Raw genomic sequence first — 25,452 nt, forward strand, 5'->3', positions numbered from 1 at the left:
GATCTCCGGGCCGCGCCGCTTCCTGGCTCCCCACCCTGCGCCGGCGGCCGCCCTGGCCACGTCACCGCCCGGCCAAGAGTGTGGGCGGCGGCCCGCGGGTGCGAGCGCGGAGCTGTGAGGCGCAGGCAGGGCTCTGGGGCACCTAGAGACCGGGGCCGGGGACGTGGCAGCCGCCCTGCCCGCCAGAAAGTTTCCTAGAAGTTTGCTGGGCGCGGGCGCACGACTGACTGGCCGGACCATGAACGTGTTCCGAATCCTCGGCGACCTGAGCCACCTCCTGGCGATGATCTTGCTGCTGGGGAAGATCTGGAGGTCCAAGTGCTGCACGGGTGAGGGGCGCCGGGCGGGAGGTGCGGGACCCCCTCTCTGGCCAGCCTCATGCCCCTGCGTGCAGGGCAGGGCGCTCCAGGTGTCTGCTCAGGGTGGGGACTCCGGCGTGGGGGTCCTTGAAACTTTGCAGAGCTCCACTTCCAAAAACAATGTAAAGTTGTATAAAATCAAAGGAGGAGGACCCCTCGAGATGATGGGAGGAGGGTGGGTTTGTTTCTGCACAGACGCCCCCTCAGGTTGGCAGTGTCACTGTTGGTTGGAAGAGAAGGGGTATAAGGGAGGTGACAACCCCTCCCTCCCACCAGTTACACCCATTGTTCCTTCCACCCTCGATTGGGGGGAGAAGCAGATATGCATTCAGGAACGGCCCACGATTCTCAAGGTCTTCTCTTCCCTGCCCCTTCCCAGACCCCACCCCACCCCCCAAAGTGAGCCCTCGTCCCTCCCCTGCCTGCATGTGTGGCACCGGTGGCTGTGATGTGGCAGGAGGGCACCAGCCGGGCTTAGGTGGGTGTGGAGCTGCCCCTGAACGGAAGTCCGGGAAGGCTGGAGGGGTCCCCTGTTTGCATTCCGGCTGCCCTGCTGGGGGTTTGGAGAAGCTTTGAGGATGGACTCGCAGTCGCCAAACAGATCCAGAGCCACGAAAGGCTGCCAGAGCCTCCTCCAGCCATCTTTATCCACCAGCGTCCTCATGGTGCCCTCCCTGTGCCTGGCACTGGGTGTGCAGAGAGCGGCAGGAGTGAGCTCAGGCTCCTCGTGGGGCTGAGAAGGCTGAGAGTGGGCCCCGAAGGCCCTGTGGAAGGAGCAGCTTGGTGCTGGTCCCGGAGGAGGAGCAGGTGTCAATCCAGGAAGTGTGTGCTGTGGAGGGTTCTGGGGATGCAGAGGCGTGGAGGTCACCAGGCACCGGGCATCCCCCGGGAAGGGTGGGCAGCCAGATTTGGGGTGGTCTGGAGGGAGATGAGTCCAGGAGGGAGGCTGGTCCAGATGTGAAAGGGCCTTTTCTGTCAGGCCAGGGAGTTGGGTCTGGGGAGCCCTTCATGGTTTGGGAGCCGGGAAGGGGCCTGGAAGGGGGCCTGAACAGGTTGCTTTGGAAGCTTTGAGAGAGAAGGCACAGAGAGCAGGGGGAGGCCTGGCAGGGTGGGGGTTGGTGCAGACATGAGCAATAGTACGGTGTGGAGGGAGTGGTTCTAGGCCTGGAGGCCATTTGGGTTTGGGGTCTCTGGTGAGACAGGTACAGAGACAGTGTCTCTTCAGGTTCTTCCTCAGGGGAGGTGGCCAGGAATGCTGAGTGGGCGACCCGGAGCAGCAGGCCCTGGTGAGGGGAGAATCAGCTCCGACGTCTCCCTGCACTTTTGCAGAGGGCCCTGAACGGAGTGAGCAACCATGACCAAGAGAGGACACTGGTACCTGGCCGCTGTCTGCCAGACACTGCTGGGCACCTGGAATACAGCCCGGACAGCAGAGGCCCAGCCCTGGTGGAGCTGACTTTCTTTTATTTATTTTTTATTTTTATTTTTTAACAGAGTTTCGCTTTGTCCCTGAAGCTGAAGTACTGTGGTGCGATCTTGGCTCACTGCAACCTCCACCTCCCAGGTTCAAGCGATTCTCCTGCCTCAGCCTCCTGAGTAGCTGGGATTACAGGCACGCACCACCACGCCCGGCTAATTTTTGTATTTTTAGTAGAGACGGGGTTTCGCCATGTTGGCCAGGCTGGTCTTGAACTCCTGACCTCAGGTGATTCGCCCACCTCGGCCTCCGAAAGTGCTGGGATTATAGGAGTTGGCCACTGCACCCACCATTTTTTTTTTTTTTTTTTTTTTTTTTGAGACAGAGTTTTGTTCTATCCCCTAGGCTGGAGTGCAGTGGCACAATCTCGACTCACTGCAACCTCTGCCTCCCGGGTTCAAGCTATTCTCCTGCCTCAGCCTCCCGAGTAGCTGGGATTATAGACGCCTGCCATCACACTCAGCTAATTTTTGTATTTTTAGGAGGACGGGGTTTCGCCATATTGGCCAGGGTGGTCTCGAACTCCTGGGCTCAAGTAACAGGTGTGAGCCACCATGCCCGGCCAAGTGGTGGACCTGACTTTCTAGTGGTAGGAAGTCATCAGTAAACAATAGTCCTAGGAAACTGAGCAAATGACATGGTTTGTTAGAGGCCATAGTGAGTACTATGGGAACAGAAAAAGGACAGCTGGGTGGCAGGGATGGGCCTGTGTGTGCTCAGAGAGAAGTCAGAGGTGAGGTGCCTGGATGGAGGCAGGGCCTGGTGTGACCTCAACAGACCCAGCCCCAAAGGCCAGAGACTTGGGCTTCACTCTTGCTCCTCCCCTTGACTCCCTGTGTGACCCTGGGCCTCTGTTTTCCCATTTGTCAAATGGGAGGGAGGGCTGCCCCTGGCAGTGGGGTCCACCTGTGCTCAGTGGACCCTGGAGGGACTCTGGCCAGTCCAGGCTCACATTGTCCTCTGTGTCCCGGGTCTCCATGTGCAGCTTCCTGGCGGAAATGATTGTTTTCAAAAGTGTGAAAACTATTGTGCTCGAGATCACCGGGGGGCTGGGCACGGTGGCTCACACCTGTAATCCCAGCACTTTGGGAGGCCAAGGTGGGTAGATCACATGAGGTCAGGAGTTCAAGACCAGCCTGGTACATGGTGAAACCCCGTCTCCACTAAAAATACAAAAAATTTTCTGGGTATGGTGGCAGGTGCCTGTAATCCCAGCTACTCATGAGGCTGAGGCAGGAGAATTGCTTGAACCTGGGAGGCAGAGGTTTCAGTGAGCCGAGATCGCGCCATTGCACTCCAGCCTGGGCAACAAGAGCGAAACTCTGTCTCAAACAAACAAACAAGCAAAACAAAACAAAAGATCACCAAGGTTCCCAAAGCGCTAAGGAAAATGTGAGTAAAACCCAGGGGACTGACAGGCTGAGGATGAAGAGAAAAGAGAGGTAGGGGAAGGCCCAAGCGGGTGACCAAGCGTCCCCCACCAGGGCTGCCTCCCAGGCAGTCCTACGTGGGGCTGAGGACTTCTCTGTCAAAGTCTGTGTGAGGGCTCAGTGAGATGAACATCAGGCCATCCCAGAGCTGGCCTCGGGTCAGTATGGCCTCCCCCAGTGGGGTTCATTACCCACTGCCAGCCCCACTGTTGCCCTCACCCCGGCAAGTGCACGTGTGCGCATGCTAGACCCCCCAGAGGGACTCAGGTTCTCAGTGAGTGCTGTGTATTCCTCAGCTCAGTCCTGCCGTTCTGCATGAGGGGCCATCTGGCAGGTGAGGAATGTGAGACCGAGGCTCGCCCTAAAGCCAGCACATTCTCCAGAATGTTAGGGACTTCAGGGGTGTTCCTTCTTGCTCATTAAAAATGTTCCCCCAGGCTGGGTGCAGTGGCTTACCCATGTAATCCCAGCACTTTGGGAAGCCGAGGCAGGAGGACACCTGAGCCCAGGAATTTGAGACCAGCCTGGGAAACATGGCAAAATCTTGTCTCTAGAAAAAAATATAAAAATTAGCCGGGCATGGTAGCATGTGCCTGTAGTCCCAGCTACTCAGGAGGCTAAGGTAGGAGGGTCATCTGAGCCTGGGGAGGTTGAGGCTGCAGTGATCTGTGATTGTGTCACTGCACTCCAGCCTGGGTGACAGAGTGAGACCCTGTCTCACAAAAAAAGAAAAAAAATGTTCTCCCACCCCAAATGTCTGGAACCAGAGGAATGGTTAGAGAAGGCACAGTTCAGGGGTACAGGGGAACCAGACCCTGAATCAGACAGCACAGTAGTTCCCCCTTATCCACGGAGGATATGTTCCAAGACTGCTAGTGGATGCCTGAAACCACGGGTTAAACCAAACCCTATATATATACTTGACCTACTTTGGTCTCTTTCTTTTTTTAACTTTTTATTTTGAAGTTTCTTCCATCTGATAACCAAGACTGCTGGCCGGGTGCAGTGGCTCACACCTGTAATCCCAGCACTTTGGGAGGCCGAAGTGGGCAGATCACTTGAGGTCAGGAGTTCGAGACCAGCCTGGCCAACATGGTAAAAACCCATCTCTACTAAAAACACAAAAATTAGCTGGGCATGGTGGTGGGCGCCTGTAATCCCAGCTACCCGGGAGGCTGAGGCAGGAGAATGACTTGAACCTGGGAGGCAGACGTTGCAGTGAGTCGAGATCACGCCACTGCAATCCAGCCTGGGTGACAGACTCTGTCTCAAAAATAAATAAATAAATAAAAAGTGGCCAAAGGACACTAAGGAGCATGACAACAAAATGCAGCATGGATTCTGGGATGGAATCCAGGAATGGAAAAAGGGCAGCAGTGGGAAAACTGGTGAAATCAGAATAAAGCCTGGAGTTCAGTCAACAGTGCTCTACTGATGTTGATTTCTTTGTTTTGATAAAATACTGTCATTAAATACGATGTTTTTTTTTTTTTTTGAGACAGAGTTTTGCTCTTGTTGCCCAGGCTGGAGTGCAATGGCGCGATCTCAGCTCACTGCAACCTCCACCTCCTGGGTTCAAGTGATTCTCCTGCCTCAGCCTCCCAAGTAGCTGGGGTTACAGGCATGCGCCACCACGCCTGGCTAATTTTGTATTTTTTAGTGGAGATGGGGTTTCTCCAAGTTGGTCAGGCTTGGTCTCAAACTCCCAACCTCAGGTGATCTGCCCGCCTCGGCCTCCCAAAGTGTTGGGATTACAGGCATGAGCCACCGCCCCCGGCCCAAATACGATGTTAACATTAGATATAGCTGGATATGTGGGATTCTCTGTACTGTCTTTACAACTCTGTTGTAAATCTAACATTCTTTCAAAATAAAAAGTTAAAAAAAGAAAGAGACCAAAGTAGGTCAAGAAACAGCATTTAGACTGGGCGCGGTGGCTCACGCCTATAATCCCAACACTGAGAGAACGAGGTAGGAGGATCACTTGGGCCTAGGAGTTTGAGACCAGGCTGGGCAACATAGTGCAACTCCGTCTCTACAAAAATAATAATAATAATAATAAAATTAGCCAGTCTGATGGTTTGTGTCTGTAGTTCCCAGCTACTCGGGAGGCTGAGATAGGAGAATTGTTTGAATCCAGGAGATCGAGGGTGCAGGGAGCTATGATTGCACCACTGCACCCCAGCCTGGGAGACAGAGTAAGACCCTGTCTCTAAAAAGAAAAAAATAAAAAAGAAAGAAACAGCATGGAGAGTATGAACCCTTTTTTGTCAGTTCAGTGCACCCATGTGCATCATATGTGTACACATAGGTGTCATGTGTGTACATGTTCACAAAGATCTGGAAGGATGAACACTAGGGGTTTGGGATATTTTTGTCTTTGCATCTTTATATATTGTTTGATTTTTGTTTTGCAAAGAGTAAATATAGGCATAACTTTTGTAACTAGAAAAAAGGATTTTTGGCTGTGCGTGGTGGGTCATGCCTGTAATCCCAGCACTTTGGGAGGCCAAGGCGGGCAGATTACTTGAAGTCAGAAGTTTGAGACCAGCCATGACCAACCTGGTGAAACTGCATCTCTACTAAAAATTCAAAAATTAGTCAGGCGTGGTGGCAGGCACCTGTAATCCCAGCTACTTGGGAGGCTGAGGCAGGAGAATCACTTGAACCCGGGAGGCAGAGGTTGTGGTGAGCTGAGATCATGCCACTGCACTCCAGCCTGGGTGACAGAGTGAGACTCCGTCTCAAAAAAAAAAAAAAGAAAAAGAAAAAAGGCTTTTTAAATCTTACAGTTTGAAAAATAAAATAGAATGCTCCCCTGGCCCTGAACCTTCCTCTGCCTGCTCTGGTCTCCCTGGTGAATCAACACCTTGTAAAGTCAGTGAGTTGTTCCTACTAAGACTGAGCTTTGGGGACTGTCAGTGGAACTCTGGGGGTGGAGTGAAGAGAAGCCTCAACAACCCCCACCAAGCCCGACTCACACCACCCCCGACATCCTCCCCAGAGCAAGAGCCCAGGCAGGCACACGCAGGGGGACTGGGAACTCGGTGTTCGTGTCTTTATTTGGAGACTGGGAGACAGATTACAGCTTAATGAGAGGAACAACGACTCAAGTGATCCGATGGGAAGGGTGAGTTTCCTGGCCCTTAGGGAGCGACAGTGCCCTGGACAGGAGGTCTTTGAGTGGGAGTGGACACTCTGGAGGCCCACCCAGCTCCAGGCTGTGCACTTGAGGATGGGCAGGCTTGGGAGTCTGTGTCCTCATTGTCTCCTGTCTACCCTTGGCCACAGGCATCTCTGGGAAGAGCCAGATCCTTTTTGCTCTCGTCTTCACCACCAGGTACCTGGACCTGTTCACCAACTTCATCTCCATCTACAACACAGTAATGAAGGTGAGGAGCTGGGTGATGATGGCTGGGGGAGGCCGCCAAGCCCCCACAAACTGTGAGGTTGCCTGCTTGGAAACTCAGTCTGTGGAGCCAGGCCGACCTGGGTTTGAATCCTGACTTTGCTGCTTAGTGGCTGCATGACCTCATCTTGGGCCTCTTTGTATGTCAGTGTCCTCGTGCAAAAATGAGGACAGGGCTGGGCGCTGTGGCTCATGCCTGTAATCCCAGCACTTTGGGAGGCCGAATCGGGTGGATGGAGACCATCCTGGCTAACAAAGTGAAACCCTGTCTCTACTAAAAATACAAAAAGTTAGCCGGGCGTGGTGGCGCATGCCTGCAGTCCCAGCTACTCAAGAGGCTGAGGCAGGAGAATTGCTTGAACTTGGGAGGCGGAGGTTGCAGTGAGCCGAGATCGCGCCACTGCACTCCACCCTGGGTGACAGAGTGAGACTCTGTCTCAAAAAAAAAAAAAAAAAAGACAATACCATTACTTAGCTCAGAGGGTTTGGTTGGGAACATGAAACGAGATAATAAATGTAAATGTAAAAAACCCTGCTATATATTAAACATTCAATAAAGGGTCACACCTGTAATCCCAGCACTTTGGGAGGCTGAGGCGAGAGGACTGCTTGAGCTCAGGAGTCTGAGACCAGCCTGGGCAATGCAGTGAGACTCTGCCTCTACAAAAAATTTAAGAAATTTAGCTGGGTGTAGTGGTGCTCATCTGTGGTCCCAGCTACTCAGGAGGCTGAGGTGGGATAATCACGTGATCTTGGTTGATCAAGGCTGCAGTGAGCCAGGATCATGCCACAGTACTCCAGTCTGGACAACAGAGTAAGATCCCATCTCAAGAAAAAAAAATTGTTTAGGTGATAGAGAAGCATTAGAGAGCTACTTCAGGGAGTGTGGTCAGGGCGTCTTCAAAGAGATGACATGTGAGCTGACAGCTTAGTGACAACAAGGAACCAGCCATGTAAAGATCAAAGGACACACCTTTTTTCTTTTTTTTTAAGATGGAGTGTCACTGTTGCCTGTTGCCTAGGCTGGAGTGCAGCGGTGCAATCTCAGCTCACTGCAGCCTCCACCTCCTGGTTTCAAGCCGGGAGCTTGCCTTGTGCCTCAGCCTCCCAAGTAGCTGGGACTACAGGCACCTGCCACCACGCCCAGCTAATTTTTGTATTTTTAGGAGAGACAGGGTTTCTCGATGTTGGCCAGGCTGGTCTCACACTCCTGACCTCAAGTGGTCCGCCCACCTCGACCTCCCAAAGTGCTGGGATTATGGGTGTGAGCCACTGTGCCCAGCCAAGATGTAGATTTTAGTTGGACACATTATCTAATAGGAATCTTATTTCTTGTGCAGTGGTGCGATCATGGCTCACTGCCTCAACTTCCCGGGCTGAAGGGGTCCTCCCACCTCAGACTCCTGAGTAGCTGGGACTACAGGCACGCACCACCATGCCTGGCTAATTTTTTTGTATTTTTAATAGAGACAAGATTTCGCCATGTTGCCCAGGCTGGTCTCAAACCCCTGGGCTCAAGTGATATGCCTGTGTCAGTCTCCCAAAGTTCTGGAATTACCATGCTCAGCTAGGAGTCTTTTTTTTTTTTTTTTTTTTTTTTTGAGACGGAGTCTCGCTCTGTTGTTGCCCAGGCTGGAGTGCAGTGGCACAATCTCGGCTCACTGCAAGCTCCGCCTCCCGGGTTCATGCCATTCTTCTGCCTCAGCCTCCCGAGTAGCTGGGACTACAGGCGCCCGCCACCATGCCCAGCTAATTTTTGTATTTTTAGTAGAGACAGGGTTTCACCTTATTAGCCAGGATGGTCTCGATCTCCTGACCTAGTTATCTGCCCGCCTCGGCCTCCCAAAGTGCTGGGATTACAGGTGTGAGCCATTATGCCCGGCCAGGAGTCTTCTTTTTTGTTGTTGTTGAAATGGAGTGTTGCGCTGTGGCTCAGGCTGGAGTGCAGTGGCGCCATCTCGGCTCACTGCAACCTCTGCCTCCTGGATTCAAGCAATTCTCCTACCTCAGCCTCCAGAGTAGCTGGGATTACAGGCGCCCACGAACACGCCCGGCTGATTTTTTGTATTTTTTAATAGAGACAGGGTTTCACTATGGTGGCCAGGCTGGTCTCAAACTCCTGACGTCGTGATCCGCCCGCCTCGGCCTCCCAAAATGTTGGAATTACAGGCGTGAGCCACCGCACCCGGCCCCCACTTTTTTTTTTTTTTTTTTTAAGACAGAGTCTCTGTCACCCAGGTTGGCGTGCAGTGGCGCGATCTTGGCTCACTGCAGCCTCTGCTTCCCGGGTTCAAGTTATTTATTTATTTATTTTTTAGACGGAATCTAGCTCTGTTGCCCAGGCTGGAGTGCAGTGGTGCGATCTCGGCTCATTGCAACCTTCACCTCCCAAGTTCAAGCGATTCTCCTGCCTCAGCCTCCTGAGTAGCTGGGATTACAGACGTGTGCCACCATGCCTGGATAATTTTTTTTTCTTGTATTTTTAATAAAGACGGGGTTTCACCATGTTAGCCAGGATGGTCTCCTGACCTCGTGATCTGCCCACCTCGGCCTCCCAAAGTGTTGGGATTACAGGCATGAGCCACCACGCCCAGCCTTTTTTTTTTGGGACAGTCTCCCTCTGTTGCCCATGCTGGAGTGCCAGTGGCATGATCTCAGCTCATTGCAACCTCCACCTCCTGGGTCCAAGCGATTCTCCTGCCTCAGCCTCCTGAGTAGCTGGGATTACAGGTGTGCACCACCATGCCTGGCTAATTTTTGTATTTTTAGTAGAGACGGGGTTTCACTATGTTGGCCAGGCTGGTCTTGAACTCCTGACCTCGTGATCCACCCTCCTCGGCCTCCCAAAGTGCAGGGATTACGGGTGAGAGCCATTGTGCCTGGCCTAGGAGTCTTATTTCTAAGGAAAAAAGGTTCCATGGGGGAATTCTATCTTGTAGGGTTATTGAGAAGTTCACATGAGATAACATACAGCACCTAGAAAATATTTAACTAAAGCGAGTAGTCCTTTTCTTCCATATCAGAGACATCCCTTTGGGATTTCAGGCATGTTGTTCCTAGTTAGTAGAGTGGAGGTTGCTGTTACTTGTGAGGTGTTGAACTCATTCAGATTTAGTGAATGTGAATCTGAGGACTGGAAATCACCGTCTACTTAAGTTCACACATGTATCAAACATCACCTGCCTAGTTCATTTCTCAGCCCAAGTCAGCCTTAGGCATTCCTGGCAGAGATAGCAGACTCAGCCCTTGGCATAGCTGAATGAGGTCTAGGAAGCTCAAAGAGGCTAGTTTCTACATTTACGAAATGAAAAAGTGACCACCTCATTCACTCATTCCAGCATTTGTTTTGTGCCAGGGACTGAGTTAGGAGCTGGGGATTAGGAGGTGGACCTTGCCATGGAGTCCTCTCTTAGAGGGGAGATGGACTTGTACATAGACATTTACAGAGCATGTGATCACGGGCTAAAATGAATATGTTTACATGGAGCTATGGCGACAGAATGTGTGCCTCATTGTAGTGAAAAAAAGACTGCTTCGAGGAAATAACTCTAAATAGGAGTACAAATAGGAGTGCTCTAGCCAGTGTGGTCCTGCTCCGGCAGCATCAGCGTCACTTGGGAAACTTGTTAGAAATACAAACTTTAAGGCCGGGCACGGTGGCTCATGCCTGTAATCCCAGCACTTTGGGAGGCCAAGGTGGGTGGATCACCTGAGGTGGGGAGTTTGAGACAAGCCTGACCAAATTAGCCGGGCGTGGTGGTGCACGCCTGTAATCTCAGCTACTCAGGAGGCTGAGGCAGGAGAATCGCTTGAATCCAGGAGGTGGAGGTTGCAATGAGCCAAGATTGCACCACTGCACTCCAGCCTGGGCGACAGAGTGAGACTCCGTCTCAAAAAAAAAAAAAGGAAAAAGAAAGAAAAGAAAAACAAACTCTCAGGCCCATCCAGACCTATGAAATCAAAAGCTCTTGGGGCAAGGGAAGAGACAGCATCTGAGATTTTTTTTTTTTTTTTTTTTTTTTTTTTTTTTGAGACAAAGTCTCGCTCTTATCCCCCAGGCTGGAGTACAATGGCGTGATCTCGGCTAACTGCAACCTCTGCCTCCCAGGTTCAAGCGATTCTCCTGCTTCAGCCCTCCTGGGTAGCTGGGATTACAGGTGCCTGCCACCATGCCTGGCTAGTTTTTGTATTTTTAGTAGAAACGGTGTTTCACCATGTTGGCCAGGCTGATCTCAAACTCTTGACCTCAGGTGATCTGCCCACCTCGGCCTCCTAAGGTGCTGGGATTATAGGCGTGAGCCACCATGCCCAGCCAGCATCTGTGTTTTGATGCACACTCATTTGAGAACTGCTGGCCTGGAAGGTTAGAGGCCATATCAAAATGAAATCATTATATGCTAGAGGACAGCTACTGTGATTAGAAGGAGAGCTTTTCTGAAGGAGTAATGGTCAGTTAATTCAAGGGATGTTAGCAGGCCATAAGTAGTCCCAGTTTCTAGGGAGGCTGAAGCAGGAGGATCACTCGACCCCAGGGTTTGAGGCCAGACTGGGCAACATTTAAAAAAAAAAGGCTAGTCCTTGTGGAAGAATGCTCAGAAGTCACTGATGCATATCCAGGAAATTGTTGTAAAATTGTTTCAAGAGCCCTGGAATGCCTCTGGTAAATCCCCTGAAATAGACCAATCCTGTTTCACCTAATGCTCCACAAATGAAGGGAATGACAAGAGCACCTTTGACTGTTCATGGCAGCACTGTCAATCCCAGTATAGAAGCATAGAGTTATTTAATGAAAGGGTCATTGACTTCAAATTCTAGGCAACTGGACCCAAGATAAATTGCAAACACATTTAACCTCTTCATGTTACATTATGGCAGAACACTGACACTTACGTAGGCTAGGAGTGTAGTAAATAGGCTGGGAAATGACTTCATAGATTCCCATGTCTCTCTCCCTTTTTAGGTGGTTTTTCTCCTCTGTGCCTATGTTACAGTGTACATGATATATGGGAAATTCCGTAAAACTTTTGACAGTGAGAATGACACATTCCGCCTGGAGTTTCTTCTGGTCCCAGTCATTGGCCTTTCCTTCCTTGAAAACTACAGTTTCACTCTGCTGGAGGTAAGGGAAGGGACTGAGTACCAATTCTCAAAGGGAAATATGCTCCCCTCATCCTTCCTTCCCTCCAGACCCTGGGCTTGCCTTCTGCTTACAACTGTGACCATTACTCATGTATCCTTCAGTTATAAGTTGAGAAGAAATTGACAAGCTATTTACAATGCTTTAGTTGGAAATGAGCGCATCTCAATAGTCATGATGCCCATAAACCAAGCAGGCATCACAGCCCTACTTCTGGCTATTGAGACCTTCTGTTCAACAGACGATTAGCAGATCCCTGTATCCCTGCAGCACAGTCCAGGCCCAGAAATTTCAACTCAGTAAGTTTGGACTGTGGCCCATGAATCTGCAGGCAACAAGCATCATGGGAGATTCTGATGCTGGTGTTTATGGACATGACTTTAATTTTTTATTATTTTTTTTTGAGACGGAGTCTCACTCTGTTGCCCAGGCTGGAGTGCAGTGGCAGGATCGCAGCTTACTGCAACCTCCGCTTCCTGGGTTCAGGTGATTCTCCTGTCTCAGCTTCCCAAGTAACTGGGATTACAGGCGCGAGCCACCACACCCAGCTAATTTTTGTATTTTTAGTTGAGACGGGGTTTCGCGATATTGGCCAGGCTGGTCTCCAACTCCTGACCTCAAGTGATCCACCCACCTCGGCCTTCCAAAGTTCTGGGATTATAGGTGTGAGCCTGGCAACATGACTAGATTTTAAGAAACTGTGGCTTCAATTATGATTTTATACTATGAAACTATCATTTAAGTTATTTTTGGCCAGGCACGGTGGCTCACGAGGTCAGGAGATCGAGACCATCCTGGCTAACACGGTGAAACCCTGTCTCTACTGAAAAATAGAAAAAAAAAAAAAAAATTAGCTGAGCGTGGTGGCAGGCACCTGTAGTCCCAGCTACTCGGGAGGCTGAGACAGGAGAATGGCGTGAACCCAGGAGGCGGAGCTTGCAGTGAGCCGAGATCGCACCACTGCCCTCCAGCCTGGGCGACAGAGCGAGACTCCATCTCAAAAAAAAAAAAGCAACAAAAGTTATTTTTGGCTGGGTGTGGTGGCACATGCCTGTAGTCCCAGCTACTAAGGAAGGTGAGCTGGAAAGATCGCTTGAGCCCAGGAGGTTGAGGCTGCAGCAAGCTATGATCATGCCACTGTACTCCAGCCTGGGTGACAACAGCAAGACCCTATCTTTAAAAAAAAAATTAAAAGTAGTTTTCTACATAAATGCTTATGCTACACTGTGAAAAAAGCAGTGTACTGTATAATCTTTAAAAAATTAGAAAAAAAAAAACCTTATGGTAGGTTAAACTATTATAATTTTTACTGAGAATATTTTTTCCTCCTTACTGTACCTTCCCCAGCAAGCTATTGTTTTAGTAATTATACTCTTTTAAGATGGGCCTCTTCTTGGTCTTGCTCAGTCTCTGACCGCTTTCTCTTTGGCTCAGATCCTCTGGACTTTCTCTATCTACCTGGAATCAGTGGCTATTCTGCCCCAGCTCTTCATGATCAGCAAGACTGGAGAGGCTGAGACCATAACCACTCACTACCTGTTCTTTCTGGGTCTGTACCGGGCACTCTACCTGGCTAACTGGATCAGGCGGTACCAGACTGAGAATTTCTATGACCAAATTGCAGTGGTGTCTGGAGTAGTACAAACCATCTTCTACTGTGACTTCTTCTACTTGTATGTGACCAAAGGTAGGTCCTGGGATGACAGCAGTGCTGACACTGGCCTAAGGAGTTACTCATCCATTTAATAAGTATTCCAGCAGATACAGATGTGAACAGTCAAGTCTGTGCCATTCACAGTGCTTGTGTTCTAATGCAAGAAGACAAATATTTTCAATAAAGAAACAAATGCCATAAAAACATGCAGGCCAATAGGTTATGTGTACTATGCAAGACAGCTGTGAGATGACATTTGACAGAATACTTGGTTAATAGTGAAAAACATTCCAGAACTTATTAAAAGCCCCAAGGCAACAACCAGCTTGGTGCGATGGACAAAAAGCCTAGTGGGGTCAAAATCTATAAACCTGGAGGTAACAGTCAACCAAGACCAGTTCACATAGGGCAGGGGTGTCCAGCCTTTTGGCTTCCCTGGCCCACATTGGAAGAAGTCTTGGGCCACACATAAGATACACTGATAGCTTAAGAACAAAAACAAAAAAGCACTTCATATGTTTTAAGAAAGTTTACAAATTCATGTTGGGCCACAAAGCCATCCTGGGCCGCAGGTTGGACAAGCTTGACCTAGCGCCTCGTAGGCCAGGGTAAGGGGCTTGCACTATATTCTGATTGCCAAGGGCAGGTTGGGTCATTAAAAAACCCAATCCACTAGCTGCTATGTAGGGTAAAAAGCAGTCCAAGTACAGTGACTAGCTATGGGGCAGTTGCAGTTGATCAGGAAAAAGGCTCTAGGTGGAGAGAGATGTGGACACAAGTTCTGGGATTTGAGAGGGACTGCTGATTGATTGTATGAGATGTACAATAGACAATTTGAGGCCAATCACTAAGTTTACAGCTGGGGGGAGGAGTGCCAGTAACCAAGTTGGGGATCAGGAGGTCCATAGTCAACCGGAGATGAAGACTCCCCCTTTTAACAATCGAACATATACTGTGAGCTGGCCATTAAGAGATGATACCAAGATTATGCATCAAGTTATAAAGCAGTCCTTTCATCAGATGGTAAATTCTCATTTCATCTCCATTTTCTTCCAGTCCTTAAGGGAAAGAAGTTAAGTCTTCCAATGCCAATCTGAGGACCTTCAGAGATGGTCTACGCCTTAACAAGCACATGAAGGAAACTATTTTGAATGTTCTCTTTGGCAACTTATCCATAATTTGGGATCAAATGTTAAAACCAGAAAAGTGCTTAGTGTGGATTTCAGCAAAACCTGATCATCCCACCCAGAACACCTTCTCATCAATAGATTGCCCTTAAAGACCCACTGTAAGGTCGTAAAAAACCTCGGCCAACTGCACAAAGATGGTGCCTCACTGCAACAAGAAACCTTAAGGTGCCTTACCAACGACATAGATCAAATAAATGAAATTGTTCTCTAAGGCCCGAGGGCAAGACTCATGATGAGCAAGTCAACCCCAACCTGGGACGATGTCCCTCCTCTTAAGAATGTCCCAACTAAAGACCAGTTAAAATATTAGAGTACGTTCCTGTGAATTTCCACTTTCCAGGTAGATGACCAAATTTAGGTGGTCAAGATATAAAGGTGACAGCTAGTTTTAAGTGTGAAACTTATTTCACTTTCACACTGCCTTCAGGCCAGAAGCAAACCAAATTTACCAGGTTTGGCTGGAGGAGTTTTGTGCCTCATCTTTTACTGGTTTGAATTTTTTCAAACCAGTGGCTGATACCTGCCTTGTACTTAGTACCTTAATACCAATAACCTAATGGTACTTAGGTGAGTACCATTTGCACAATCACTGTTTTACTTACAAGCAGATACAAATATATCCAAACCCTTACCGACTAGGTATCCTGCTAGGGTTTTCAATTCCAATTCTTGTATTAAGTTTTTTCCTTTCAGTTTTAGGTGCTAAAGTAATGAGTAAATCCAATATCCCCCACCTCTGTCTTGAAACAAAAACTGTTTTAAGACATCTACGTTGAATTATTCAGAGAATTAAGCAATAAAAGCTCACACCTTATTGTCAACAGTGTTTTTATTTATACCTACAAAAAGAAAACAAGATGGTATCAAAAGGACAATTTACAAACTAAGAATAGTAACATAGCTTTCAGCATCCTGTGCCTGAACATCACACATCTACAAGTCTTTCAAGTCTTAATGCAACAGGAATGTGTTTGGAGACCAGCAAGAACATGAATAGAGAGCACTGATCCCAAGCAAAAGCCACTAACCTTTTAGATGAGAAGTCCACACAACGAATTGTTAGGGAGGATTGGGGAGAAGCAGCCCATTGCTTAATACATTGAAACCCTTTCCCTAAGTTGAGTTTCAACCATGAATGCAATAACTAGCATAAAATGATTCTTCTGCTCATGTTCTGAAGCCAACAGCAGAACCTGAATTATAAGTGACAGACATGGAGGCAGAAGAGTTAAACTCTGCTAGATTTCAGCTGTGCTCAGGCCGTAATAGTTTTTGAGGTTTGGAATTTACTGTTATTTTATGATTACAATGTCCCAGGTGGAAAAAGGGAAGCAAGCAATCCAAATAACCACTTGCTTGCCCAAAGACCTTTCCCTCAAACAGATGCTTTCAAGAGCTGTGAGAGAGTAGGGCATCCCTTGTGGTGCAACCTCTATGTTTAAAGAAAGAAGAAAAAAAACCCAGGATTTGGTTGTAGAAAACAATGCCCACAACAGACTGGCCAGTGCTTAGACAAATTTGGGGTTGGGGGGAACACTTTGATTTGAAAGCACAGAGCAGTTTGCCATGTTTCTTCTGTGCCTACCATCCTCCCTTGGCCTCAACTTCTATAAGATGGGGGGACAAAAAGAGAAGTAAAGTTAAGAAGAAAGTGGAAAATTAAAAAAAAAAAGATGTCCGAAGTTTTTACATGCATATATTTCAGCTTATGCTGAAGACCTACCTGTATGTTGCACATTGAATCATACTTTCAGAACCCCTCAGAAACCATCCCTCTCTCCCTAAAGAATTTTAAAAGGAAATGCTTGCTTACAGATCAGCAAGCATTCAGGCCTTAGCCAAAGAACGCAGTGGAGCCTTCCCCCTTCAACTGCATTGTGAATGAATACCAATTAACAGCATAAAAATTAATAGTCCCATATCAGATCTGGAAGGGGTTTCTGGGGCTGTCTGATATCCCTATCCTGTTGTAGTGAACACCATAGCAGAAAATTCTTTCTGGGTCCATCTGCTATAAAGTCTTGGTAAAACAGCATTACTATGAAGAGGATGAACTCACCTACCTTCAGATGGAGGAAAAGTGAAAAGGACTTAGGCTTTAGTCCTCCATGACTTTTCTTAAGCACTACCTACCTGTAATAAGCTGAGTGCAAAAGGATGCCGAAGAAAATCTGCACCCAGAAGCTGTTAGAAAGCACTGCAGAGAGCAGGGTTTGAAGAAAATAAGAGTTCTTAATAAACCCTTAAGATTCTTTGTTCAAGGTAACTTTGCCAAAAGGGAAGAGTAGCTGGCAAAGAGTTGCTTTTATTCTAGCTCTACACTGCATTTGAAAAGAAAATTTGCCCATTTTGAATATATTGTCTATAATTAAATGTGCTTTTTACACTGCAGGTCAATATAAAAACTGGTTAGTAAATTTCCAGTGAGCATTTATGTTCATTTGCTCACAGCAGCTGTCTGGATGGAAAATTAATTTCACAGATGGTCCCCAGTTATACTGGGAAGAAATATAGGCAGCTTCCACCCAGATGCTGAGATGCTACAGTTTAACCACTGCAATAAACACTTGTGGTTTTTAATTTAAAGGATACACAAGACTCCGCAATTCAATTTCTAGCCTGACACTAAAATGGTTATTTTTCAGTAATGGGGGGAGAAGTGGGGAGGCAAAGTATAAAGGGAGATAAAACCAATTAGTAATTTTTAACTGTCAAATGCACTCAAGCAATCAGTCGAAACAGGCCCGAGGAAGCCTGTTCCAACTCGAGAAACATTTAAAAGCACAAAAGAAAATGTGTAGGGCAATCCCTCTTTGTTTTCTAACCCAGTAATGAGAAATTTAAAGCACAGATGCCATCTTCCTCTGCAAAACAATTCAGCCCTCCCCCTCCCTCCCTCCCCACCAACTCAGAAAAACAAAAGATGGGGCTCCCACAAAAGGGCCTAATACCTTACTCTTTAAGATGAAAAATAGCTCAAATATCTTCAACATGCAAGAAGTTGGGGGAAGAAATTAATCTCTTCCAGTCGGCTATATATATATATATATATATATTTTTTTTTTTTTACAAAATGTTATTACAGACTGGATCGTTTTGGTGGGCAGAAGAAACCTGGCAGTGAATTCTAACTAATCTGCATGAAAAGACAAATCACGATGGTTGGGGGAGGAAATTTTTAAAAAAAGAAAAAAAGGAAAAAAAAAAGAAAAAAGGAAAAAAAAAGAAAAGGGGAAGAGAAAAAAAAGGGAAAGACAAGTGTTCCTTAAAATGTAATTAAGTCTGCTGGAGTCACTACCACTTGAGTGGTTTCATTTACGTGAAGGAGGAGGAGGGGGAGGAGGAGGAGGGTACTGGTAGGCAGTCTGCCCCATGTAACCTATCATATTGGTAGCTCCTGGAGGCTGTGCAAACTGTTGTGACATCAGTGGCTGTGGCTGCTGCCCAGACCGGCCTATCCCACTAAACTGCTGGCTAGAGCTCTGTGAACTTCTCCCAGTTGAGGTGGTGCTACTAGCTCCATAAGTGCCAGCCCCATATTCTTGAGCTGTATAGCTACTGGTGCCATAAGCAGCTGCCCCATAGGTGCCTTGACCATAGGTGTATTGGCCTGCTTGTGCTCCAAAGGCAGAATTTGGACTTCCATAGCCACTGCCATTAGCATAACCAGCTCTATCGGTTTCACTACGATCCCGATAGCTTGCAGAGTCTCTCCGGCCACCATCCTTGACTCCTCGAAGCCTTCGGTCACACTCATCCTGATACATCAGATTGGGATTGTTGGCTGAAGAAGTGGTCCGGTAACGAGAACGACCACCTAATGGGAAGATACGAGAAAATTTTTAATGCCAGATATATGATCTAAACATAAAAATGTAAAAATTCTACTGGGTACAAAAGTATTAATCGTGTCTCCTTGATATTTAGTTATGCTGGCCAGCCTCCAAATTAGTACTGTAAAAATATACTCATAATTTGATTCTTTAATGGGGCACATTCAAAAGCACAGTAAACATTAAAGGACACTAGACCTTTTCACCCTTTTAGGCCCCTTACTTGAGGATGATCAAGAAACACAGTATTACAATATGAAACCTTGAGTCAGGAAGCCCAGATCCTAGGATATTCTGCAACTGTAGATGCAACTGCTATGTCTCAGCTTCTACCCACCACTAAACAGTGTAAAATGACTGATCTCTCCGTATGGAAAACTGGAAACCTAATATACTAAGCATTTTTGAAAGTATTAAAAAAGCAACCATGAGCGGGGGCACACTGGCTCACTCTTGTAATCCCAGCACTTTGGGAGATTAAGGCAGGAGGGTCACTTTAGGTCAGTAGTTCAAGACCAGCCAACATGGTGAAACCCTGTCTCTACACAAAATACAAAAATTAGCTGGGCATGGTGGCACATACCTGTAGTACCAGCTACTTGGGAGGCTGAGGCAGGAAAATCACTTGAACCCAGGAGGCAGAGGTTGAAGTAAGCCGAGATCGTGCCACTGCACTCCAGTCTGGGCAACAGAGTGAGACTCTGTCTTTGCCCCCGCCCCGCCAAAGCAACCACATTAAAACTCAGACCAGCCTCGGCTAGGTTTGGTGGCTCACTCCTGTAATCTCAGCACTTTGGGAGGCCGAGACAGGTGGATCACCTGAGGTCAGGAGTTCGAGACCAGCCAGGCCAACATGGTGAAACTCCATCTCCACTAAAAATACAAAAATTAGCAGGGTGTGCTGGCGGGCGCCTGTAATCCCAGCTACTTGGGAGGCTGAGGCAGGAGAATCACTGGAACCTGGGAGGCAGAGGTTGCAGTAAGCTGAGATCGTGCCATTGCACTTCAGCCCGGGCGACAGAGCAAGACTCTGTCTCAAAACAAACAAACCAAACCAAACCTCAGACCAGTCTCTAAGGAAAAAAATTCACGATTTAGCTTAACTAATAGGACTATCACAACAAACTTCACGTTTTCTTGGTTGAAAAAGGTTATAAAAAGCATTAGGCAGTGTCCTTTGCTATTAAGCAACATACTTACAGCCTTCGCATGGTTAAAAACAGCAACTAAATGCAAGGCACAGAAGGCATAAAGAGATACCTTGGCAGTACCTGGAAAACTCCAGGACTTACCCTTACCCCCGCCTCCGCCGCCTCCTCTGTGGTCCACAAGCTGCATCAGTTTTGGATTGATAGCCTGATTGGCCTCTTCCAGCACTTTGATAAGCTCTCTGGCCTGTTTTAGGTTCCCTGGGGTGAAGAAGGTATAGGCGGTACCCTTGTTGGTGCTACGGGCTGTTCGGCCAATACGGTGCACATAATCCTCAGAGCTGTTTGGATAGTCATAGTTGATCACAAACTTGACATCTTCCACATCTTCCACGTCAATGATGAGTCAGTGTGTAGGTTGATGTGGCAGGGAAAGAGAAGGTAAAGGACATGCCAACAACAGGTGGGAAGCACGAATGCAGATGACAGCAAGAGGAAAGAAGGTGAAGTTAGTAACCACTCTGAACAGAAACAAAAAAAGACTCATCCCAACAGAGTAAAAGAGGATTACTGATTCCTGGAACATGCATGGGAAGTAGGATCTTTATTGGCTGTAGAATCCTAAGGGAATCCCATCCAACCATCCAAACTCCTGCCTCTGCTACATTTTACCAATATACTGACAGGAGTCACACCAAGATTGGTCTTCAGACGCAAATTCCAGTACTATCCTTTACAAAACTGGAACATAGAACAAAGTGGTAAACCAGTGTTAAGTTACGAGGCCAAATCACTTCTACTCTGTTGGGAGAAGCCTGGCAAAATCTACCAACAACATAACAAACTTACCTTTAAACCAGTCACAGAGCAAAGTAAAAAAAGGAGCTTCATATATTTTATTACTACAATTTAAAGGAAACTTAATCAAAACATTTAACTTTTTTTGCTCTTATCTTTTTAAGAAACTGGGTAGAGCCAAAGCTGTTAAGTACACACCTATTTTCCTTTGCAGAAACATCCAGATTATCTATCCCCTTTCAATTACAAGAGCACATTACACTAAAATTTTACTGTACTACCAAGCCCAGCTTCTGCCAAAATGAGGATATTTTTGCTCAACTCAAGGTTATTTCAACTCAGGACTTGTTTCAATTATCAATGATTGTCTACGTGACCTGGGAAATTAAATTAATAGCCAAAGAACGTGGGAAAACCATGAAACCTTGAGACACAAGTTTAGTATTCTCTCTACTGCTGGGAATTGGGCTGAATAACCTCCTAAGGCTTAAAATGTAAATGTTAGTGTAATGCTTTCAGCTGAATGTATATTTTTACCTACTTAAACAAACAATTTTAAGAATATAACAAAGAATCCTACTGTTTTGTGGAAAAAAAATCTGCATTTTACAAAGAATATTCAGAAAATATCCTAGATAAAACACAGATTTTTGTGATATAAATAATTAAAAAACATTCTCTGTTTGTTACCAGACCGATGCACACTCCCTCCTCCTTTGGGAAACCGCTGCAGCCGATCCCGTCTCTTTGCCTTTTATTTTTGGCGGCCTCCTTTCGAAAACTCCGCCTTCTGACACGGGACCACTGGAGCGCGGGGAGCATGCATCAAGGGTCCGTGGCAGTGAGAAGTCCCCACACACGCTCGCTCTGTGAACTGGCTTAGATGCTTCTCTGTAGCCCCATTTGGTTGCCAAGCGCCGGAGAACCTGGGTTCGGGTAAAAATTTCAGGTCCTCCAACGCCTCCCCCAAGGATAATTGGGGCGATTGTAGAAAAAAATAATTAATAAAAAAAATATAAGTTACATCCAAAGGGTCAGACTGCATCTATTGCCCAGACTGGATTAATTTCAAGGGAGAAAGGGGAGATTAAAAAAAAAAAAAATTAGCTGTTGTCACAGGGTTGTGAAGAAGGGGCATTATGTCTGTTTCTTATTACAATAAAGGCTCCTCGGTCTTTACTGACCCCTAAAGTCCTGAATCACACCAGAAAGACGAGAAGGCACTTATCACAGGGGGCAGCTTGAGTCTCCGGCTAGGGTCGTTGACGCAACAAAGGAAAAAAGAATTTACAGGGCCAGGGTGGATGTAAGACAGGGGGTGGGGAATTCTACTCCATGGTATCTTCAGAGCTAGGATAATGTTCCTTATGCAATCCCACTGCATATGACCATGGCAGTAGAACAAGTTCAATTACTACACTGGATGCGTAAAGCGTGCTTTCCTAGCAGAAAGCACCAGGGGCTGGAGTCAACAGTTCACATGCTAATACTTGGAAGTATTTCTGGGGGTGTTCAATAGAGGGCAGACATGATGCAAGTTCTTCATACTAGAAAGGTGTCCTGTGTGTGCACACACAGCTGGATGGGGGCACATAGGAGCAAGCGCAGAATTTGGTTTTCTCCAGTCAAGTCTACCCTGATGTTATCTGTGCACTGCCACAATATTATCTTGCTGCCTTTCTAGAAGATGCTGTAGCAGGGTAAGAAATCGAAAGTTAATGTTTTGGCCAGCTGACTGGGATAAGAACCTTTTGTCTGAAAGGCCCTATGACATGGCCTGAATCTCCAATCACTAATTAGGAGGGACTAAGTCTAGCCAAGAGGCTCATCTAGAGCTGCTTCCGGCCAATGTAGATTTGTCTCGGCCATGTATTGAGTGATCTGCAGCTGATATCAAAGCTTCTGTTAAAAAACAAAACAAAATAAATTCAATACTTTTAGTTTAACAGTGTGTAGTTTAAACAAAAAAAAGGAAAAATAAAAAATATCCCAGTGGAAAGGGAAGTGGTAGCCTAAGGATGACTATTATAAAATTATGGGAATCAAAGAACTTACCTGAAGGGAACATTTAAGAGACCATCGCTTGACAGGAAGTGAAAAAAGGCCTGGTGACTCAGCTGAAAATTGCACCCCTGTCTATGAGGTAGAAGCCTTCACTTTCCAGGATCTTGTAGGACATTGGTCAGAATTCTGCCATTTTGGTGGGTTTTCTCCCTCTTTTGATTTTTTACAAGGCAGCAAACAAAGGGGCCCAAAACAAGCACTGATGTTGAGTAACAAGAAACAGACTCGGGTACCTTCCCTCTCCCCTCACTTGGATGAGTGGGGGTGGGATGAAGAGTCTAAGTTATTCTAATGGTAGCCAATTAATTTGGTTTAGAAATGCAAGGGGACATGGAGCGAATATTTTTAATTGTCTAGGCAAGATGCACAAAGAAGCTACCAGCACATAGCAAGCCTGTTTAAAAACCAACCATTACTGAAAGCTTTATGTAAACTGCTTTCAGGCCTCCGCCTCCTCTCCCAACAGGCCCAAGTTCTAATGGCACAGATCCAGACATGACCTCAGAGGGCAGAGGGGCAGAGAGAACTTTCCATCATGGCTGCAGGTCACCACCTCTGAAGGAGGGAATGATGAGTGCAATGCATAAAAAGGCTTCATTACTTTTGTATTCCAGTTTGAATACCTGTTCTCTTTATATTCAATAGTATAAGGGAATAATATGGTACTTCTCACCTTACTGGGCAAACTAAATACCTGTCAATAATTTAAGGATTTCCTTGTAATACAAATAATCATTTTTTAAAATATAGAAGTTCTGAGTTAGACCTGTTTAGCTCAGAATAGTGGGCTAAACTACCATAAAATTCTCTGTATATCTTAAATGGTAATGGGTCAAAAACTCCAGAAAATCATCAGTTGATAACACACCTACAGATAAGTGCATGGGTAGGAGGAGGGGATAGCCAAGTGCCCATGATAATTTGACCTCAGTAAATTAAAGTGGGCAATACACATATTTGCTATTCTGATACTGCATTAGACTTATAAAATTCCATCTAATAAGCATTCATAAAACTGGACCTCTCTGTATATATCTAGCTTAGACAGGGATAGGGAAAAGAATAACTGAAGAAACTAGCTTACAATAGCTAGGTTTCGTCAGGCTTATTCTATCCAGCCAGAAACCACCACCAGAGAGAAGTTGAGCCATTCAACTGTCTGTCTCCTCTCCCTCTCTTTGCATAGTCATGCCTAGGCCTTGCTGCAGACCAAAGCCTGTTTGTTAGGAGCAGGAAGAGACTTTGAAAATAAAAGGGGGGTGGGGGAAACCAAAGTTTAAAAAAAATTGTGGGGGGGCAGGCAGGGAACGGGGAGAATCACGCTTTGTATTCTTTTCTTTCAAATATTTATCTAACCACATGTATATACAACTTTCTAAACTTGAAGTTTGAATTTGAAATGACAAATCTTTAAACCAAAAGATACATATACCATTGACAGAGACACCTATCTATACAAACCTAGCCCACGGGAGGCTACATCTGTAGCAATAAGGATGGGTGCCTTTCCAGAACGGAACTCTGTAAAAACAAACAATAATCATCATCAAATAAGCATTCCTCGCTATCTGATCTGTTTACATAACCATGTTAAAATTTCAAATAATGGCGTCAGAAAATCCCAAGCTCTTGTAATGACTGACAGTAATTCTTTTGAAAATCTTTATTACACTCATATTCAGCAGCACAATAAAGAGTTACCTCTACTAATAATGAAATACCGTTAAGATAGTGTGGCAATTTGTTACATAATTAATATTAGCTAGAATTTTTTCCCCTTGAAGTTATTTCCCAAATGAGACACAACCAAAAGTTGGGGGTCAGTAGGAAACAAGTTCAAAAGATGTGGAATGAAAAGAACTGAATTTCTCCCCAAAAGGTATGCGTGCGTATTATTTATTTTTCTTTCTTTTTTTTTGAGATGGAGTTTCGCTCTTATTGCCGAGGCTGGAGTGCAATGGCGCAATCTCGGCTCACCGCAACCTCCGCCTCCCGGGTTCAAGCGATTCTCCTGCCTCAGTCTCCCAAATAGCTGAGATTACAGGCATATGCCACCATGCCCGGCTAATTGTGTATTTTTAATAGAGACCGGGTTTCTCCATGTTGGTCCGGCTGGTCTTGAACTCCCAACCTCAGGTGATCCGCCCGCCTCAGCCTCCCAAAGTGTTGGGATTACAGGCGTGAGCCACTGTGCCCGGCCACATTTTATTTCTTAAACAAAATATGGCCTCTTCCATTTCTCAATGGCTTCCCTTAAGAGTAGTCCTGAAAAAAAGGACTGAAAGGAAATATGCTAAAATATGATTCATTAAGAAACATTTTTCTTTAAATATTTCAGTAACAGTTTAATTATCCCCAAATGGTAGTTATATTTTTACAATCAGAAGGAAAAAATTGAAGACTTTATTAATAAAAGGAGGGTGGTGAAAGTTGTGAAAAAGTTTAAAGAGCCAGCATCGTGGACCTTAAAGAAGCATGAGCACATGCTAAAAGTACCCTCAGTAATTCAATCAACTATACAACAGGGGTAAGACAAACTGGCCTTTGGGCCAAATCTGGCACAACGCCTATTTTTGCAAATAAATATTGTCTGAACACAGCCACATTCTCTCTTTGAGACAGGGTCCCACTCTGTCACCCAGGCTGGAGTGAGTGGCACGATCTTGGCTCACTCCAACCTCTGTCTCCTAGACTCAAGCAATCCTCCCACCTCAATCTCCGGAGTCGCTGGGGTTACAGGCGTGCATCACCAAGCTTGGCTAAGTTTTGTTTTGTTTTGTTTTTTCTTTTAGAGACAGGATTTCACTATGTTGCCCAGACTGGTCTTGAACTCCTGGGCTCAGGTGATCCACGCACCTCGGCCTCCCAAAGTGTTGGGATTATAGGCATGAGCCACCAACGGTGCCCAGTCCAGGCCATTTCTTTACATATCATCTATAGCCTACAGCTTTTG

General features: G+C 46.4%; 2 protein-coding genes across 4 annotated transcripts in view; one reads left to right on the forward strand and one right to left on the reverse strand.

The window, feature by feature from the left end:
- Positions 1 to 15,470, forward strand: KDELR3 (KDEL endoplasmic reticulum protein retention receptor 3). 2 transcript variants are annotated; one of them, XM_002831129.6, is made up of 5 exons: positions 1 to 329; positions 6,558 to 6,658; positions 11,636 to 11,794; positions 13,247 to 13,499; positions 14,523 to 15,470. In XM_002831129.6, exons 1-5 carry the CDS (start codon positions 239 to 241, stop codon positions 14,561 to 14,563), a joined length of 645 nt encoding a protein of 214 aa, XP_002831175.1. In that variant the 5' UTR covers positions 1 to 238; the 3' UTR covers positions 14,564 to 15,470. The 2 variants fall into 2 exon arrangements, with proteins under 2 accessions (XP_002831175.1, XP_009232643.1); XM_009234368.3 differs by having other exon boundaries at positions 18 to 329; positions 13,247 to 15,470.
- Positions 15,468 to 25,452, reverse strand: part of DDX17 (DEAD-box helicase 17) — a 22,458-nt gene continuing 12,473 nt past the window's right edge. Inside the window, exons 11-13 of one of the 2 annotated variants that reach the window (XM_002831128.6) lie at positions 23,961 to 24,020; positions 19,788 to 20,024; positions 15,468 to 18,473 (exon numbers count right to left, since the gene is read on the reverse strand). In XM_002831128.6, the coding sequence (XP_002831174.1) occupies positions 17,968 to 18,473; positions 19,788 to 20,024; positions 23,961 to 24,020 (803 nt within the window). In that variant the 3' untranslated portion in view covers positions 15,468 to 17,967. Of the gene's footprint in view, positions 18,474 to 19,781; positions 20,025 to 23,960; positions 24,021 to 25,452 lie in introns of both variants that reach the window. The other variant, XM_009234367.4, reaches the window with a different exon arrangement.

The sequence above is a fragment of the Pongo abelii genome, chromosome 23 (genome assembly GCF_028885655.2).
Source record: "Pongo abelii isolate AG06213 chromosome 23, NHGRI_mPonAbe1-v2.0_pri, whole genome shotgun sequence".
Taxonomy (NCBI): Eukaryota; Metazoa; Chordata; class Mammalia; order Primates; family Hominidae; genus Pongo; species Pongo abelii.